The sequence below is a fragment of the Trachypithecus francoisi genome, unplaced genomic scaffold, assembly GCF_009764315.1.
Source record: "Trachypithecus francoisi isolate TF-2019V2 unplaced genomic scaffold, Tfra_2.0 Lachesis_group9, whole genome shotgun sequence".
NCBI lineage: Eukaryota > Metazoa > Chordata > Mammalia > Primates > Cercopithecidae > Trachypithecus > Trachypithecus francoisi.
The window spans coordinates 34,956,906-34,974,363 of NW_022681474.1; the positions used below are offsets into that span (position 1 = coordinate 34,956,906).

General features: G+C 52.9%; 1 protein-coding gene across 1 annotated transcript; it reads right to left on the reverse strand.

Moving 5' to 3' along the window:
• Positions 1–1,786: 1,786 nt before the first annotated feature.
• Positions 1,787–16,174, reverse strand: TBATA (thymus, brain and testes associated). The gene is given in 12 exon segments (XM_033209117.1): positions 1,787–2,015; positions 3,079–3,131; positions 4,779–4,923; positions 5,753–5,834; positions 7,703–7,888; positions 9,106–9,185; positions 10,139–10,288; positions 12,347–12,451; positions 12,454–12,581; positions 13,861–14,008; positions 15,455–15,581; positions 16,058–16,174. Coding segments are annotated over 10 exon segments (1,056 nt in total). The 5' UTR covers positions 13,902–14,008; positions 15,455–15,581; positions 16,058–16,174; the 3' UTR covers positions 1,787–1,929.
• Between the last annotated feature and the right edge of the window lie 1,284 nt (positions 16,175–17,458).

The window sequence follows — 17,458 nt, forward strand, 5'->3', positions numbered from 1 at the left end:
TCTCTGGGACCCCTGTCTGCAGCAGAGTGCTCTTCTCTTCCTTTCACCTATTAAAACTTCCACTCTTAACCTCATTCTCTGTGTGTCCGTGTCCTTGATTTCCTTGTCTGTGAGACAACAAACCTTAGGAATCACCCTAGACAATGAGGTTGCTTCACTGTGCGAAGGGATGGGGGGTTCTGGTTGGACAGTGCTAGGTTTCACATTCCTGGACAGCCAAGAACAAGGGCTACCTCCATGGCTAAGGAGACGGGGCCCAAGAAGGACCTAGAGCCTTCAGAGAAAAGATGAAAGGGAAAATCTGTCTCCATACTTCAGGGAGAGAATCAGGGGAAAGGGAGAAGAGAACTTCCAGGGCCTGGAGACACAGAAAACTTAGGAGTGACCAGGAAGTGGCCATGGCATCCTGACCCCAATGAGAAATCACTCGGATACCCAAGAGGACAGGGAGCACCTTAGGGAGCAGGGCCTAGAGACTCTCCTGAACATGGCCACAACATTCTTACATGCACTGCCACTGGGGAGACAACCCCGGTGGAAGAGGGGCGAGGGCCTTTAAAAACAAGGTGGCTTAATGTTGAACATGAAGCTGTTTACTTAACAGCAAATCCCTATCCATCCACTAATCTTGATTGAAGCCTGCTGCACAGAAAAGTTTTGTGTGAATGGAGTATTTGGGAAAACCCAGAGGTATGGAATCCATCTGAGTGAATGTAAGGTAGGGTAGTGTTGCAAGAATAGAATGGAGCCACAATCCATGGAACTAAGTCCACTTACTTCATGATCTAAGCCAGTAAAATAGCAGCTCAGAGCCACAGGGGACCATGACCTTGTAAATCCTCAATGCCTCCTCCCACCCCAATTTTCCAGGGAATTTGCAGAAATGTCATGGAAGACATTTGGACTTCCCAGAGAGTCTTTTCTAGATCTTATGATTTCAGAAATGTAACCACAGCTTTTGGCTAGGATGGGTAAGGCAGTAGAATACAGTTCTGTTTTGTTTTGAATTCTGAGACGGAGTCTTGCTCTGTTGCCGAAGCTGGAGTGCACTGGCATGATCTTGGCTTGCTGCAACCTCTGTCACTCAGGTTCAAGTGATTCTCCTGCCTCAGCGTCCTGAGTAGCTGGGATTACAAGCATCCACTACCATGCCTGGATACCTTTTGTATTTTTAGTAGAGATGGTGTTTCGTCATGTTGGTCAGGTTTGTCTTGAACTGCTGACCTCAGGTGATCCGCCCACCTCAGCCTCCCAAAGTCCTGGGATTATAGGCATGAGCCACCGCACCCAGGCAGAATGCAGTTTTTAGGAGCCAGACATCCAGGCTTTGGATCCTGACTCTGCCACTAGTAAACTGTAGGACTTTGCACAAGTCTGACCTGCATGTATGTAGATATGTACTGCATATAAAGCACATATGTGCTCATCACCAGCTTTTACCTAAGTCGCTGCCTCTGTGGCCAGCACACACAAAAACAGAAACTCAGTAATTGGCAACAGTGATCATTCTAAGGAGGCCTGCATGTTCCCCGACCTCTGCTCTATCCTACCCAGAGTCCTATGTGTCTTAGCTCCAGGAGGGGCAGAGCGCCTTTCTCAGGGTGCCCCAACTGCCATCTGCCCTTCAGTTCTCTAGAACATAAAAGAACCAGGGAAGCCCCAAGTGGAGGTAGCACTTGGGCTTTCCCGTGGGAGTGGGGAGTGGGGATGGTTCCGTACAGCCCATCTCTCTCCTGGAATCAGTGACCCCAAGCACAGGCCTCCCACTGCTAGGAAAGCAGAACTATCCTTTCCCAGGGAAGACAGGTTTTATTCAGTAGACTTTTCATGGTAGGGATTCAGGTACTGCTGTGAAGGTGGTGGAGACAGAAACACCCCTGAACCCTTAGGGCTGCTCTTGAGCAAGACAGGGGAAGGTGTTAGGGTCCCTCAGCTCTCTGCCCTCGGCTTCGATGTCTTCTCCTCTGTGTTCTGGCTTGAATGCATCCGGAGGACTTGAGCTTCTCCAATGTACTCTAGTGGGAGGAGAGACAGCAGGCAGGAGAGGACCGGGAAGGTGGGGCCCCCACCTGGGAGCTGCAGGTAGATGTGTGGATGTGTGGATGTGTGAGTGCTAAGGGGAAGGCCTGAGTCATGCCCAGCTTCTGCTCTCAGCTCTGCTAGTGACTGAGGAGGAAATCCAACCTGAGAGGAATGGAGCGAATGGAATCCAACCTCTCTTTTCAACATCCAAGTAACAAATATCAATGAGATACCTACTCTGTGCCCCTCTGCCAGGCACTCTGGACTCTTGATGGTCTAAACAGGGAGAATAATATACATTGAGGATGGGTTTCCTCTTCTCTCCCCTCCAGCCTGCTGCCACCCCCGCCCTCCACTCTAGTCTAAGGCACTGGGATGACTGCAGCAGCCTCTCCTTGTCTCCCTCACCTATTCTTGTCCCCCATAGTCCATGCTGCACACAGTAGCCAGAGGGGGCAAGCGCACCCTGCTCATAACCCTTATGCACCCATGCACACACCTGGCCTTTACCGCGGGCCATCTCCTCCCACCTGTCTCATCCCTTCCTTACCACTGTCCCTCACCCAGAAGGCCCCAGCCACCATGGTCTGCTTGCTTTTCCACCAGCACACCAAGAGGTGGGAGCTTTGCTGGTTGGTTCTTCCCAGACTTGGGTAGAGCTGTATCTTTCCTGCTGTTCAGCTCTAGGAGCCCTCTCCCCACCTGCCAGTCTGTCTCACTACTGACCACAGAGCCCTGTTATTCTCCTTACAGTATCTGTCGCCACTCCTCCCCAGGTGTTTTAATTTGTTGTCTGTATTCCTCCTTGCTGGGATATAAGTTCCGTGACAGCAGGAACTTGTCTGAATTCTTCTTCAATGATCCCCAGAGCTCAGCACATCGTGGGTGCTCAATAAATATTTGTTAATGAATGAATATGAATAAGTGAATGAATAGATGAAATGAGCAGCTTCCTTGGGCAGGGACTCATCTCCAAGTTGACTGGAATCCCCTGAGAAATCCAGCCAGAGTGGGCCTTGGTGACCCCCCCGAATGACCCACTACTTGGAATCTTACCTGGTTTTTCACTTTTTGAAAACGGTGACATCTTCGTTTTCTTCGGGGATTGACTGTGACCAAATACAAAGAAGGGGCTGGGAAGGTCATGCTGGAAACCTGACCCCACAGGTGGCAGGGGAGACAGGGAGGTGGGGAGGTGGTGCAGGTGCAGTCAGCTGTCTGCTCCAGGGAGAGGCAAGAGTCACCCCTCCTGGAGGACCAGAAAACATCTGTCCATGGCTAGCACCCAGGTGGCCTTCCTGTGTCACCCCAGGCCAGACCCAGACTACTGCGGCCCTGCTGTCTGCAGTTAGTTCCACTGGGAAGCAAGGCCCACCTGTCCCTGGAGCGACAAGGCATGGACTCTGCACCAGTCCTTCCCCTAGCCCTCACTCACTTGCTCCACTGGTTTCCTTGTGGACTTCCCTTTGAGTGGGCAAGACAAGAACCCTGCGTCTCGAATGAATTAAAAGTATGAAAGATGCTCTTCTGTCTTGTATTGGGCTTTACATCTCTCCCTGCCTCTTTATGTGCCTGATGTTATTTTCCCTCCCTACAACTCTGGGAGGGGCTTCTTTTGAAAGATGGATGAAGCTGACGATCGCAGCTGGGAGGTGGTTTGCCCAAGGTCACAGCGGAGCCTGTCTTCCTCACTATGCCGTTCCTCCTCTGCTCTCTCAGAATGGAAGGGAACACCAAGTCCAAGGCCACGCAAGAACCCATGCCTTCAAGAAACCTCAGTTCACCCCTACCCTTGCTTCTTCTCAGCAAGCCCACCCATGCTCCAGACACCCCAAACTTGGCATTCCCCAATTGTGTACCTTCTTGACTTCCATGCCTTCGCCCTGGCTGGTCCCACTTCCCAGGATGACCTTTTCCCACGCTTTCATTTGCTCAATCAAATCCTACCCCTCCTATCAGTTTTTCCCAAACTCAGTTGGAAGCACTCAGGTGACTGTTGAAAATACAGGCCACCCTGCTTCACCCTGGCCTGCTACGTTAGAATCTTTAGGGGTCTGCATTTTTAACAAACTCCCAGGGCGACTCTGAGTGCTGCTGGCCTTGGGAGTCAGTCGGGTTCGAGTCTGAATCCCAGCCCTTCTGCTGACCAGTCAGGTTACTTTGGGAAGGCCACTCTATTGTTCCTGAGCCTCAGTTTTCCCATCTGTAAAATGGAGCTAATACTGCCTCAGTGGGTTGTTGGATGGACTAGAAAACTGTGGAACACCCAGCGGTGTCAGGCAAACTTATTGCTGCTCCGTGTGGCCTTGTTGACTCTCAGGCTCCACTCACCTGCTTTGTGAGGCCTACCCCAGTTTGTAATTAATCTTTCTCTTCCAGCCACCATGGCACTTAGTACTAGTATAAAAGCACTGCCTTCCGTTAGCATTTTGTCTCCACTCATGTCTTCCCATAGACCAAAGAGCTTCTGAAGGGCTAGATGTGGCTAGACCAGCCCAGCTGGTTAAAACTGACACTGGTGGCCCCCTTGGGGTCTCCCCACCCCTGGCAGTTTGGGGGCTGCTCTGGCTGTGCCGGCCTTGAAGTGGCTTGGGTAGCACTAGAAGGTCCCTGGGGGAGGGGCTGAGCCTCTGCCTCCAGGACAGACTCAGTCAGCCCAGGCCCTGGCCAGCGCCAGGCTCCCTCCTCCAGGTCCCACTGGCCTCACGTGGGAGGACAGAAGGCTGCAGAAGGGCGGGGGCGGGGTGGGGGCCCACCTGCAGGGTGGCTCTTGCTTCTCTTGAGGAGGTTGGTGCACATCTTGGAGCTGGTTTAGGAGCTTTTCTGTAGGGATGGAGACTAGGGGCTGGGGAAGGAGCTGAGCCACTGCTGTCTGGAGGAGTCCCAGAGCAAGGTCTTTTTCTGAAAGCACAACCCGGGGGCAGAGTCCTCAGCCCCCAGCCCCCTTCCTGCCCCTGTGGTGGGGCCAGAAGCAGGGCCTCCATCCAGGGCAGCTTTCTCTAAGCATCCCACCTTCTGCCCTCGGGTCCCCTCAGGAGAGCTCCCCCTTCTCTCCTGGCCCATGTGTGCAGAGCCCCTAGCCCTTTCACATCCCTGTCCTGCCACATAAGGATGTGTATGCCTTGTGCTCAGCCCTAGCTGGCCCAGCCCTCCTGCCCACCATATCCCCAGGCCCATGCTGGGAAGTCTACTGGGGACCTGCTTTCCTCCTCCTTCTTCTCCTTCACTCTCCTGTCCAGGAAGTCTTCTCCAATTAGCTTCCTGGTTCTCATCACTCCTCACCCTTCTACTCAGATGCACCCCCCACCCACTGTCGCAGTGTGTCCATGTGTGTATTTATGTGTTTATGTGTATACACAGGTGTAGCCCTATGTGTGTACACTTGCACCTGTATGTGTGGGTCTCCCACTGCAATGTGTGAGGGGCTGTGTCTGCTAAGTACAGTCTTTGGATTTTTTCCTCCCCGGTGTCTAGGCCTGGGGTCAGTGTGAAAGAGGAGCTGAGGTAAGGAGCAAGGGTAAGGAAATCCTGCTGAGGAACTGGGGAGGAGGAAGCAGAGATGCTGTCCAGCTGGGAAGGTTTACTTTGGGGCTAACCAACTAGAGAAGCCTCCGTGGAAGGCCCCCTCCAGGGTGGGAGCTGAGTGACACTTGAGTACTGCAGAACCAGAGATCAAGGGCAGGACCTTGGCAGCCTCCACTGAGACAGCACTGCAGGGCTGTGTCCTCACCCTTGGGCGGAGCGTAGAGCAGCCAGAACTGGATCGCGCTTAGCGAGTCTGTTTCCAGGATCTGACACAGGAGCTCCAGGACCTGTGGGCAGGAGGCCAGCACTTTCCAGCCAGGAGTACAGGCACAGAGTACAGGCACATGTAGGTTTGGAGGGCACCAAGGGGACCCTTCCCCCAAAGTGGGCTCTCAGAGGTGTCTGCTGGGCTAAACTTGCTCCCACGAAGTCCATGCCTTTCCTCCACATTGGCCTTTGCACTTAACAGAGGACTTTCTCTCACGACAGTCCGGGAGGAAGATTCTTAACCTTCCTGCTGGACAGGTGGAGAGTCCGAGGCCCTGAGAGGGGATGCTAGCAGAAGCTGGTGGTAAAACGCAGCCTCAGCGGAAGGCTCTGTGGACCCCACATCCCTGAAGCCTGCTTGGCTGGTTATTCTCTAGGGCCCCTCACTGGGAAGCCCAAGGTCAGAGCTGGCCAGTCAGCTCCTCAGAGACACACCAAATCCCACATGCCCAGGGCCTTGGTGTGGGGATTTCAGGAACCCCAAGGTATGCCACACCCCAAAAGTCCCAGAGTCTGGGGATGTTGGAAAAGGGGTGGGGGAAGCCCAGAGAGCAGCCTGAGGGGCAGCACATGCCATTTCTGCAAACTGCTCAGCACCGGGTTCCCTCCTGCAGAGCTGTGGGCATGCTTGGCTCCTTGCTGCATCCTTAGCCTTTGACATCTTGCTACCTCTGGGCTCATTTTCCCCTGCATTCCCCAGTCAGTTAGCATCAGGAAAAGATCCAGCTCTGTCTCGGATGGGCTATGGGGGCTCCCTAGGCCAGACTGCTGCTGGTGGCTGTAGCTATGGCAGGCTGGAGTTGGGGCCCAAGGTGAAAGGTGGAAGCCTGGAGTCCTAGGGAAGTGAGGCCCCCTCAGCTCTTGGGGGTCAGTCACCTAGGACCTGGAGGGGCCTGTTGGTCCCCAGCAGGTCAGCCTCATCCTCAGCAGAGTGGAATCTGGGCTGGGCCTCTCCCCAGGCCTCTGCCTGCTTAGGGGCCCACCCTCATCCCCAGATGCCCACCCGCCATGCTAACCCACCCTGACCTGCCCCTGGGCCCTTCTCCATTCTCCGTATCCAACTTACCTGCCCTGTGCCCCCTCCCCACAGGACCCGAGAACCTAATTCCAGGCGAGGTGAGGCTGCCCTATGGTGGAGAAAGCACCTTAGTCCTGGCTATGCTGCTCCGTCTCAGGGGACCTGGCCCATGGACTATCACTTGGCAGGGCCTCAGCCTCCCCATCCATGGCATGGGGGTGCCAGGCCCTGTCTGCTCTATCCACTTGGATGCACTGTGGCAAAGTTTCAGAGGGAGTGTGTGCCTGACAGCACTGGTCACAAGGAAGGTGGCAGGATGCTGGCTCTACCTCTGGCCTTTCTTGGAGGACATCCATGCATTTTCACAGGGACCTCTGATGCCTTCACCCACCGGGATGAGGCATGGACTCATCTCAGGCCTTGCTGGGGAAACATGAGCATGGTGGGCTCGGTGCTCACTGAAGCACAAGCCCGGCCCCTCTCTGAGTGTGGACACCAGGCTGGGCCTAGCCGTCTAGGCTGTGGGGTGTGGCCTGCTGTGGTGGGCAGGACCTCCTTCTTCAACCCACCATTGCAGCTCCCTTCACTAACTCAGCAAATGCCACAGCAGGAAGGGACCCTCGATAGCAATGCGTTCATGTTTCCAGTGGATAGATCACAGAACTAGGGCCCAGGGAGGGGCAAGGACTCACATGGAAACCTAGAGGCAGCAGGGGGTCATAGCCCTGGCTGCTGGCTCCCCAGGGCTGGAGTTTTCTGGTCTTAACGGTCCTAGGCATCGGTATCCCTGGGAGGGGCCTTGCCCTAAAGCGGTTTGTAGGACTCCTAATATGGAGAGCCAGGAGCCTGGGAGCAGAACTGGGTCCTCACCAGCAGCTCCTGATCCTGAAGGAGGAAGGCCTGGACTCCCTCATCTCTGCTGGAAGACTGACTCTTCTGGCCCTGGTGGGATCTGCGGCGGCCGACAGCCCGAGTGGAAGCGGGGATGAGCCTCCCAGTCTCCGCTGAGTACTTTGCGCCCTGCTCCCGCAGAGGCACCTCCTCCTCCTCCTCCTGCTGGGACAAAAGTGGCCAGAGACTTCAGGCAGTCAGCAAGAGGGGAGGAAGAGGGCCGAGGGGAAGAGAGGAGCAGGATGCCGGGTCACAATCCCCAGGGCACTTTGCCCCCCATATCCCAGCATCACAGCATTGCCAGGGTCCTAGGGTATCATCCAGCTCCGCCACTCACTCCCTGCCACCTGCCTTAGACCCCCTCGTTGGGCATCCCCAGCCCACTCTCTGGCAGCCAGCCCTTCCACTCTCAGCTATCATGCTCAAACTAGCAAAAACTCTTCCTCCTGAACTCAGTAAGGGAGGGTCGATCGCTGGACGCCTGCAGGTGGTTCTCATTCTTCCTCCCACGCAGGTCCTCCCTGCTGCTCCTCCCCATAGCCATCAGAGATTTGAAAACAGCATCCTGCAGCAAGGGCCCACCGCCTACCTTAATTCCCAGTTCAGCTGCCCCCAGGTCTGTCCCAGAGAGGCCTGGGGCCTGAGACCTCCTGCTCTTGCAAGACTGGTAGTATCCTTCCCCCCATTTTAAAGATAGGAAAACAGAGATGCAGACAGCTTAGCTGAGTTGTCCTGAGTGCCACAGTGAGTTAGCTGTGAGCAGGAATGAGAAGCCGGGCCTCTGCCTGCCCACTCTGGTTGCCCAAGACAAGGGGCAGGAGCAGACTGTCCTAAGAGCAATTCCAGTCACCTTCGAGCTGCCTCTCAGGTGAGTTTACTGTTTTATCATCAAATGGCACCCATGGGGTCACCCCTACCATGTTTGAAAACCTTCTGAGATTCTCTGCTCCTTATGTGATTAGACACGAAAAAGTTTGGAGATTAAGAACAAGCTGCTCCTCCCTACATTCAAAGTCTGCACCCACCCCCCTGCCACCTTTCCCACTGCTGCCCACTTATAGTCTGGTTTCTGATAATGCCCTGAGTTTGCCAGCTTTTGAGCTGCTGTGCTAGGTGCCTCTGCTTGGAACTCCTCAGTCCCCTTGTGAACATCTCACTTAGATATCGCAGGCCCCCAAGTGCTGCCTGTCCTAAAACCCCTGCTTGGATTTCTCCACCTAGGTGTGCTCTCTCCCTCACTGTGACCTTTCCCCCGATGTTTGTAAGAATCAGTCCCCTCTACCCCACCTCTGGTAGGCTGAACTGACTCGGGAGGGTTCTCCTTACTCAGAGAAGGATCTGTTTCACCTCTTCCCAGACTAGCTCCTGTGTTCCGCACCCACCTCTTTCTTCTTCAGCTCATCCTCCTTGGTGAAGAAGGCCACCCGGGAAGCCAGGTCCTTCAACTCCTTCTTCCAGGCTTCTGGAGGAGGGGACAAGGTCCTGCCAACTGAAGTCAGGGGCCCTCCTCCCCTCCCTGTGCCACCAGGTCTTGGTAGAGGAGTCTGCTCTCCTTCCTGGCCTCCCTGCCTGGATCTTAAAGGGAAAGGGGCAGGCAGTGCCCTGGAGGGAGAAGGCTCTGGATTCACACCATGGGTGGTGGTTGTGGCAGTGGGTGGGGTGCGGGGGTGGGGCGTTGCTTTCCTTCTAGCAAGGGCTGATGTTGATGTCCTAGCCTGTGCATTTCTAGAGGATGTTGGAGAACATTTGGTTACCTGTGCCAAGATGCACATGGTTTCATCTAATTTGGTCTCTTTTAGGTTCCTGAGGCCAAGACTGAAGCTGAGGAGATACGAATGAGCCTGTTACTAAGAAATCGAACTAATTCCTGGAGAGGGTGGCAAAGAGAGCGGCAGCCAGCCTTCCAAGTCTGTCTGCTCTGCACCGGCAGCCCCAGTCCCTTCTCCAGGATCTCTCCCCTGTCCCCACCAAACTGGCTTCCAGCACCTCAGTCAAGGAAAGGATAACGCTGGGCAGAGTGGAGACCTCTGGAACGCCAAGCCAGCACTGCGGCTGATCGTTCTGGTTGGCCAAGGCCTGAGCACACCAGTTACTAAATATTTCCTATAGCATTCTGGCCTACAGCTGCCAGTCACACGACTGCAGGCTCAACATCTGCTTGCCCTCTGCATGTTATTACTCCTCAAGCACCTCAGATCCAAGCAGGGGTGCATTTCTGCTGGCTAGGACTTGCTGGGTGGGGAGTAATGCAGAGATTAGGCTGTCCAAGGAAAGGGGAGAAAAAGTGGGTTCCCTCAACAGACCTCACTGACCTAAGAGCGATGGCCCTTTCCTTCTGGGCACCCACCCAAGGGAGGCAGCCTTGGGGAGAGGCATGAGCCCCAGGGTAGAGGGAGGTATGGTCCAAGTACCCACCAGAAGAAAGCTGGGGGTTCCGATTAGACTGTGGGTCTCCAATGGGGGCAGAGATGGTTGGCATCCCCATTTGACAGCCGGAAAAGACAGTCGACTCAGGCAAGGGGGCTGGAGAGTCCCTGACGACACAAACAGGCTTCCCGGTGAGATCTGCAAAGGGTTAGAGGCTGTGGGAAGGGAGGCTTAGGTGGACCTTAAGAGCTCCAGGAGGCTGGGAAGAGGCTGAAGGGCAGGGTGATTCCGGCTCCACCTCTTCCAGTAACCACAGGCTGATAGATTATCAGAGCTGGGAGGGCCTTGCAACCACCTAGACCAGAGACCACCTCACCCACAGGGGGAACTTAGAATGGACAGGGGAAGGGCCTGTTCAGGGCCACACTGTGAGTTGGGCAGAGGTGAGACAAGTACTTAGGCTTCCTGGGCCCCCAGTCCCGAGGATCTTCTGATTTCCCATGACAGGGCAACAAACTGCTGATGTGAGTACACAGGGGTAGGTAGGCAGCTTAAAGATGAGAATGCTGGGGCAAGGCCATTAAGTCACAGTTCGTGATGGGCAAGGCCCGGGCTCACATCACAGGGAAAGAGATTGAGCCACACCCTCTACAGAAAACTGCTATCAGTCAGCCTGTGCAAGGCTGCATGCAGGGTGGCCTGGAGGTAGTGGGGGCCGTTTACACGTGAGGACCCTTCTGGCTAACCCTGGGTGATTATTATATCAGTATTGATAGTGAGGCTTGAAGACCGGCCTGGTGAGGACCTAGCAGGGCTGCTCTCTCCTCCCTGAAACACTTCCCTTTTGGTGCCAGGACCCCTCACTCTTGTTCCGGCTCACTACCTCTCCTCATCTCCTCTGCTGACTTCTCATCTTCTCAACCTCTTAATCTTGGGGTCCCCAGGGACCTGTCTCCAGGTTTTTCTCTCCTGTACCTACATGGACTCCTTGGTGATCCTACCCAGGCCCACCACTTAAAACACCCCCTCTCGAATGGCTCTCACGTCTGTGTCTCTGCCCTGAACACCAGATCTGACTGTTCCCCTGCACCTCCACCTGAAGGTCTAGAAAGCATCTCACGTCACCCATCTCCCACATCCAAGACCAAACCCCTGATTCCCTCGAAGCCTGCAGGGGCCCTTCCGCTGATTTCCCTGTCTCAGTCAATGCACTCCAGTTTCCCAGATGCTCAGGCCAAAAATCTAAGTCGGTCTTGCCTCTTCTCTTCCTCTCACTCCGCTTTTAATCAATCACCGAGTCCTACTGACTTTACCTTCCACATATCTCCAGGATAGAGCCATGGAGTCTTCCACTTCTAGCCCCTGGTCCAAGCCACAGTTAAGACAGAGGCCAGGATGACCTTGCTAAAACATCTCACTTCCGTGCTCTCAGCCTTCCAAGGGCTCCAGCTGATTCAGGAAGGTGGCTTAATGGTGACAGTAGTGGCCCAGATGCATAGCTGACTTGGACCCACTGTCTCCCTGATGCCTTCTCCGTTCTCCTCTCCTGCTTTATTCCAGCCAGACCGTCTTCTGCTTCCTTGCTGCTGCTCCAACAGAGTGGGAGCACTCTTGCCTTCCGGCCTTTGTTTTTGCTGATATATCTGCCTGAGACATCCTTCCCCCTGCTGTGTGCACAGTTCCTGTGTAGTCCTTCGCTCAAACGTCATGTTAATGGCCATGTCTTCTGTGACCACCTTTTAAAACAGCAATCTTCCCACTGCAGCCTGGGCACTTGACACCTTCCCCATCTCCTATCCCTCCCCACTGGAGGTCAGTCCAGGGGGGCGGCCACCATGTCTGTCTTGTTCACTGTTGTATCCCCAAGGCCTAAAAAAGTGCCTAGCCCATAGTTCACACTCAAGAAATATTTGATGGCTGGCTGGGTGGCTGAGTGGCTGACATGGTCTAAGTTAGAGGACTTAGAGAACAGAGCATTGCTCCAGGACAGAACTTACCCCTTTCTCTGATTTGTAAAATGGGAGAACCCAGCAGTCAGGGGAATCCTGTAGGGAACCTGTCACCCACCCTTGGAGGGCTTCTCTCCTGCCCACCAAGTGCAGTCCTGGCTGGGTTCTTGGCAGCCCTGGGATCCCGGCCCCTATCGTCTCTGGGCCCCAGCCTGGAAGTGGGCTCTGCCATCAATTCTTCCTTCCCAGTTCTCAAGACCAATTTGTGATACTCCCTCTGCTCCCACCCCAACCAGCTGGGCCCTACCTTGGATGTGGGTCACATGCTGAGGGTGTGGGTGGTGCCGGGAGAAGAAGGAGTGGTGACTGAGGCGTCCAAAGCAGTAGGTACCAGGAGTTTGGGGCTTGGGGTCCTCAATGCCCGGCGGATCTGCTCGAAATCCACAATCCCTGGGATCACCAGTTCTTTCTGTGGCCCACTGTCCCCAGGGCTCCTTGGCTTGCGTCCTGACTTCTTCTCGGGTTTCAGCTTAGCCTTTGGACTGAAGGAGGGGGTTTTAGGAGAAGCTAATGGAGCCTCCTCTGGCAGTGGGCCCACCTGGGCTCAGAGCTCAGTGCTTATGACAGGCCCCTTCCTGAGGAGCTCTGAAATCTGGTTTCTTGGGTTTCACCACCACCCCCATAGCACCAAGCTAGGCCTCCCCCAGAGTCCTTTCCCAACTGGTACAATCCTGTCCTGGTTAGACTTCCTTATCAGGGAGCTAGCAGCCATTTGAGGGAATTTAGACTCTTCCAGCACCCCAGTTTTTTCCCAGAGACCATATCTGAAACCAGAAAGAGAAGCTGCAGACCCACCTACTCATCAAAATACCCAGGATGGAGCAAAGTCACCGTATATACATCCCTGGGGATGGGGCTGGTCCCAGCAAGGGCCTCCCCCAAGCCAGGCTATGGATAGCCAGAGGCCAGCTATAGGCTGCCATCCTCCCGCATGCATTCAGGAACGGCCTTGGCTCAGACTCAGCGTCCAGAAGCCAGAGCTGAAGCTTAGGCCAGATCAGACCAGCAAGTTCTGTTCCCATGGGGGTCCCTCCTAGGAAAGGAAGAGATGATGCAGCAGCTACTGGGGCTGTGACGCTGAGGGAAGCTTCAAGCTCTATTTTGCTTTGCTGGAGACAAGCCAGCTCAGGTCCTCTGTCCTCTACCCGCACCCCTCCCCTTCCTGAGGACGCTGTGCATCTGCCCTTGGAGGAAGGTCAACATCAGCAAAGGTGGCCCACTCTCCACCAGAGGCCTGCTGGAACCACCTGCCTGATCGCTGTCTGCATGCCCTTCTCACGGTGGCCCTGGCTGAAGGGAGTCCTTTTGGAGTACAGATGGACTCTGGATGTGCTAAGCAAGGTGTGCTGCCCCCGGACCCTCTGAGGACTCCACTGACCTGGCCCCTGAGTTTCCTGTTCCATTCTCCATTCACCTCTAAGAGATCTGGGGCTTAAAGAAATAAAGCAAACCTTCTCTGAAAGTTGCAGTTAGCTGTCCTCTTCTACTCCCAAGTGACAGAGGAAATCACCTGCTGAGAACCCCTGGAACTCCTCTGCTCAGTGCTTCTGGCCCCTGCCCAGGAGGGGCAAAGCCCATTACCTGGGCTAACTTGGGCCTGAGGATCCATTGGGGGGTCTGGCTGACTGGCAGCAGCAGTTCAGTAAGAACCACCTCTCTTGGACTCCTAATCTGTTGAGATCCCCCAAGGCCACCTTTGTCTTCCACCCTGCCCTACCCCAAGCCCTCCTCAGTCAGCAGGGTGGGCATTTGGAGCCTCACCTCATCAGTGAATATTCAGCCAATTGAACATCTGTAGCCATTGTATGCTTTCTAACAGACTAAAGGCCAGTGCACTTAATACTAGTGTTGAAGATGCAGAACAGGAACTCTCACGAACTGGTGGTGGAAGTGTAAACAGGAACAGGCGCTTTGGAGAGAGAAATGGTAACATCTTATAAAATTGAGCATTTGCATGCTGTATCACTCAGCAATTTCTTTCCCAGGTATAAGAGAAATTCTCACAGACGTACCACAGGGGCTACTTGTAAGAATATTCATACAAACACCGTTCAAAATAGCAAAAATCTAGTGGCAACCCAAATGTCTGATGGCAGAAGAATGGATAAGTAAGCTGTGGTGCATTCAGACAGTGGGATACTTTATTGCTATGAAAATAAATGAGCCATAAATGAGCCACAGCTACATGTAACAACATGAATGAATCTTATAATCAGTACGAGAAACCTTACAGTTCTTGGTTTTGGGATGTTATATTTATGCAATCTTATTAACTCAATTTGCTTTTTATTAATTACTATTAATAGGCTACAGTATAACAAGATATATGCATTTGAAACAACACAATTGTTGTCATCCACTATATATAAGGTGTGGATAATATAAAGTAACTACTAAACTGTATAAATGATGTGTTTTTAAACATATTATGGCGGTGGCTCAAGCCTGTAATCCCAGCACTTTGGGAGGCCAAGACGGGCGGATCACGAGGTCAGGAGATCGAGACCATCCTGGTTAACACAGTGAAACCCCGTCTCTACTAAAAAATACAAAAAACTAGCCAGGCGTGGTGGCGGGCGCCTGTAGTCCCAGCTACTCGGGAGGCTGAGGCAGGAGAATGGCATAAACCCAGGAGGCGGAGCTTGCAGTGAGCTGAGATCCGGCCACTGCACTCCAGCCTGGGCGACAGAGCGAGACTCCGTCTCAAAAAACAAACAAACAAACAAACAAACAAAAATATTATTTCTCTTTCATAAGTGGTTTAGTTTATGTGTGTTCTGGAGGACCACAAGTTCCAGAGGACCACATAGCCTGAGATCCTTTCTAAAAATAAAAATTTAAAAGCAAAGCAAAATGATCAAGAACATGCGGTAAAATAGCAACAACAGCATCAAACAAGGAAATGCTAAGCACGAAATTCACACAGTGGTTATTTCCAAGGGAAGGCGGGGAGGGGAGGTGTGCAGGAGAAGCGCATGTAAGGAGATGTGTTAGTGGTGATGTTCTTGTTCTTGGTTTTGGTGGTGTATTTGCTTGTGTTTATTATATTATTAAATAAACTAATTAAATGACATAGATGAAAGATGATAGGTGTCAAAACCAAGAATTGTGATTAAATCTCTGGACCTGAATATATATATCTAGCCAAAGTGCTAGGGATGGGGTTGGGACAGGACATCAGTGCATTCTGAGAATTAACCCTCAGAGTCACAGAATCTGCAAGGGACCCCAGAGATCTCCCAATGCCAGCCTTCGTCAGGTAGTGGGATGAGTTGGTGTTGTCTGAGATGGAGGAAACAGGGGAGACTTGCTGAGGTCACACAGAAAGAACCAGAGCCCAGGCAGTCTGACTCACAGTTTGCTGATCTTTTCTCTCCTTAAAAGGAAGCTTCAGACATCCTTGATGTCAGGGACTGGGCTCTAGAGTACTTAGATGTTACAATCTTGAGAACAGGGTATCTGGAAGCCCCAAATCCTCCTGCCTATGGGAAAAAGTACTCTTTAGAACAGAGACTTGCAAATGTGTTTGGCTGTAATGACAGTAAGGAATTCTTTATGTCATGACCCAATTCACACACGGGTTTGTATGTGTGTGTGAAACTAAAACAATAATATCCTGAAGCAATATTTATCAGTACTACATATGATGCACACTGATATTTTTACCCCATTTTTGGTTTCATTTCTTAAATGTTCGATATGATCCATTAAATTGATCTAATAAGCCATTGGGGGTCATAACCCACAGCAGCTGTAGAGAGGCCGACAGGGACTCTAGTAGGCCAAGCCTGCCTTGTCCAGAGCTTTCTGTCCCTGCTGTCTGTCCCTGGGGCTCTAGCTGGTCAGGCAGAGGGGTCTGAGGGCTCCCACCAATCCAGCCACAGAACTTCCCTTTCTACCTCCGCCCTTCTGGGCTCTCCAGTGTCCATCTCCTCTCCCAAGAGGTCCCTGGACTCACCAAGGCAGTGCCCGCTACAGCATGTGTGCAAGAAGCCCTGCTATCCCAGCAGGAAGGAACAAGAGGACAAATTGAGGGGAAGGCTGTGGGTTCTGTGTGCAAGTCTGCCTGCTTTGTGACAGTGACCTCAGTGGTTGCTAGGTTACCCCTTTCCCACAACTCCAGAACCTCTGCCCAGCACCCCTCTACCACACCCCCCACCAGTCTCCCCCTCCTGGAAGGGTAGACAAGGGCTGAGGACCTTCTGTCCCTCCTGACTTCCTCGCTGCTTCCCATCCAACACTTTCAATGGGGGCCAAGGGAGAGAAGGAGAGTCTGGGGCTGGTTTTAGCCAGCGAGCAGCGGACGGAGGCGGAACACTGGCAGAGGACCGTTGGTGGGTTGCGTCCCAGCTTTGTCAGCCCTACCTGGCCTGCTCCCACCACACAGGGGTCAGCTTCCGCGCATCCTGGTTCTGGGGGCTCATTCTCTGGGGGGTGGCTCTTAGAAGGAGAAAAGGTGACAAACCATGTTACCCAGAGGGACCCCAGTCCCTCTCTCTGCATGAGAGCTGGGTGGGAAGATTCTGGGCTTTCATTTGGACAGGTGTTCTAATCAGATTTCAACATCCCATAGACCTGTTACTTTGGGTAAATCACCTGGAATGCCACAGATGCAAAATAGTGGGAAGAATCCTTGCTTCGAGTCCCTATTCTGCTACTTCCTAGTTGTGAGGCCTCAGACAATGCACCTGCCTTCTCTGAGCCTTAGTTCCCACATCTCTAAAATGGAGATGATGATACTGCACTTATTCTCACAGGATGTTTGAGGACATTAAGTGAGTTGATAAATATTAAAGTGTTTCAAACAGTATCTGCCCCAAGTATAATTTCTTACTATTATTGTCTTCTCTGGGTCTATAAAATGGGATATACTCACCTACTTCTGTGGTTGTTCTGAAGACAAACTAATGGAGGTGAAGCCCTTAGTCATATGTCTGGCACACAAGAGATGCTCAAAAAGGATAAGAATCATCCTTATTATTGGTAACTTGATGGTGGTAGTGGGATGAGACCTTCATCTGAGAACTATCTTGGATAGTTCACTTTATTTCTCTGAGGCTCAACTTGGACACCTGTCAAATGGGGGTAAGGATAGTTCTTGGCCGACAGGGCTGTAACTCGATCAGATGCTGGGAAGGGTGTAGACAGGCTCTGTAAACTATGGGAAGGCTTGCAGATAGTGCCGGGTGCTGTCCCTCAGAATGATGGGGTGGGCTTTTCCCAGGGCCTTTGCTGTCAGCACCCCTGGCTTCATACTGGTGCTCTGAGGCTTCCAGACTCTGTGTCTTTTCTCTGGGGAGCAAGAAAAGAAAGGTGGGTAGCTAGAGGCAAACCCAAGTCCTTCAAAAGTTCTGCCTCT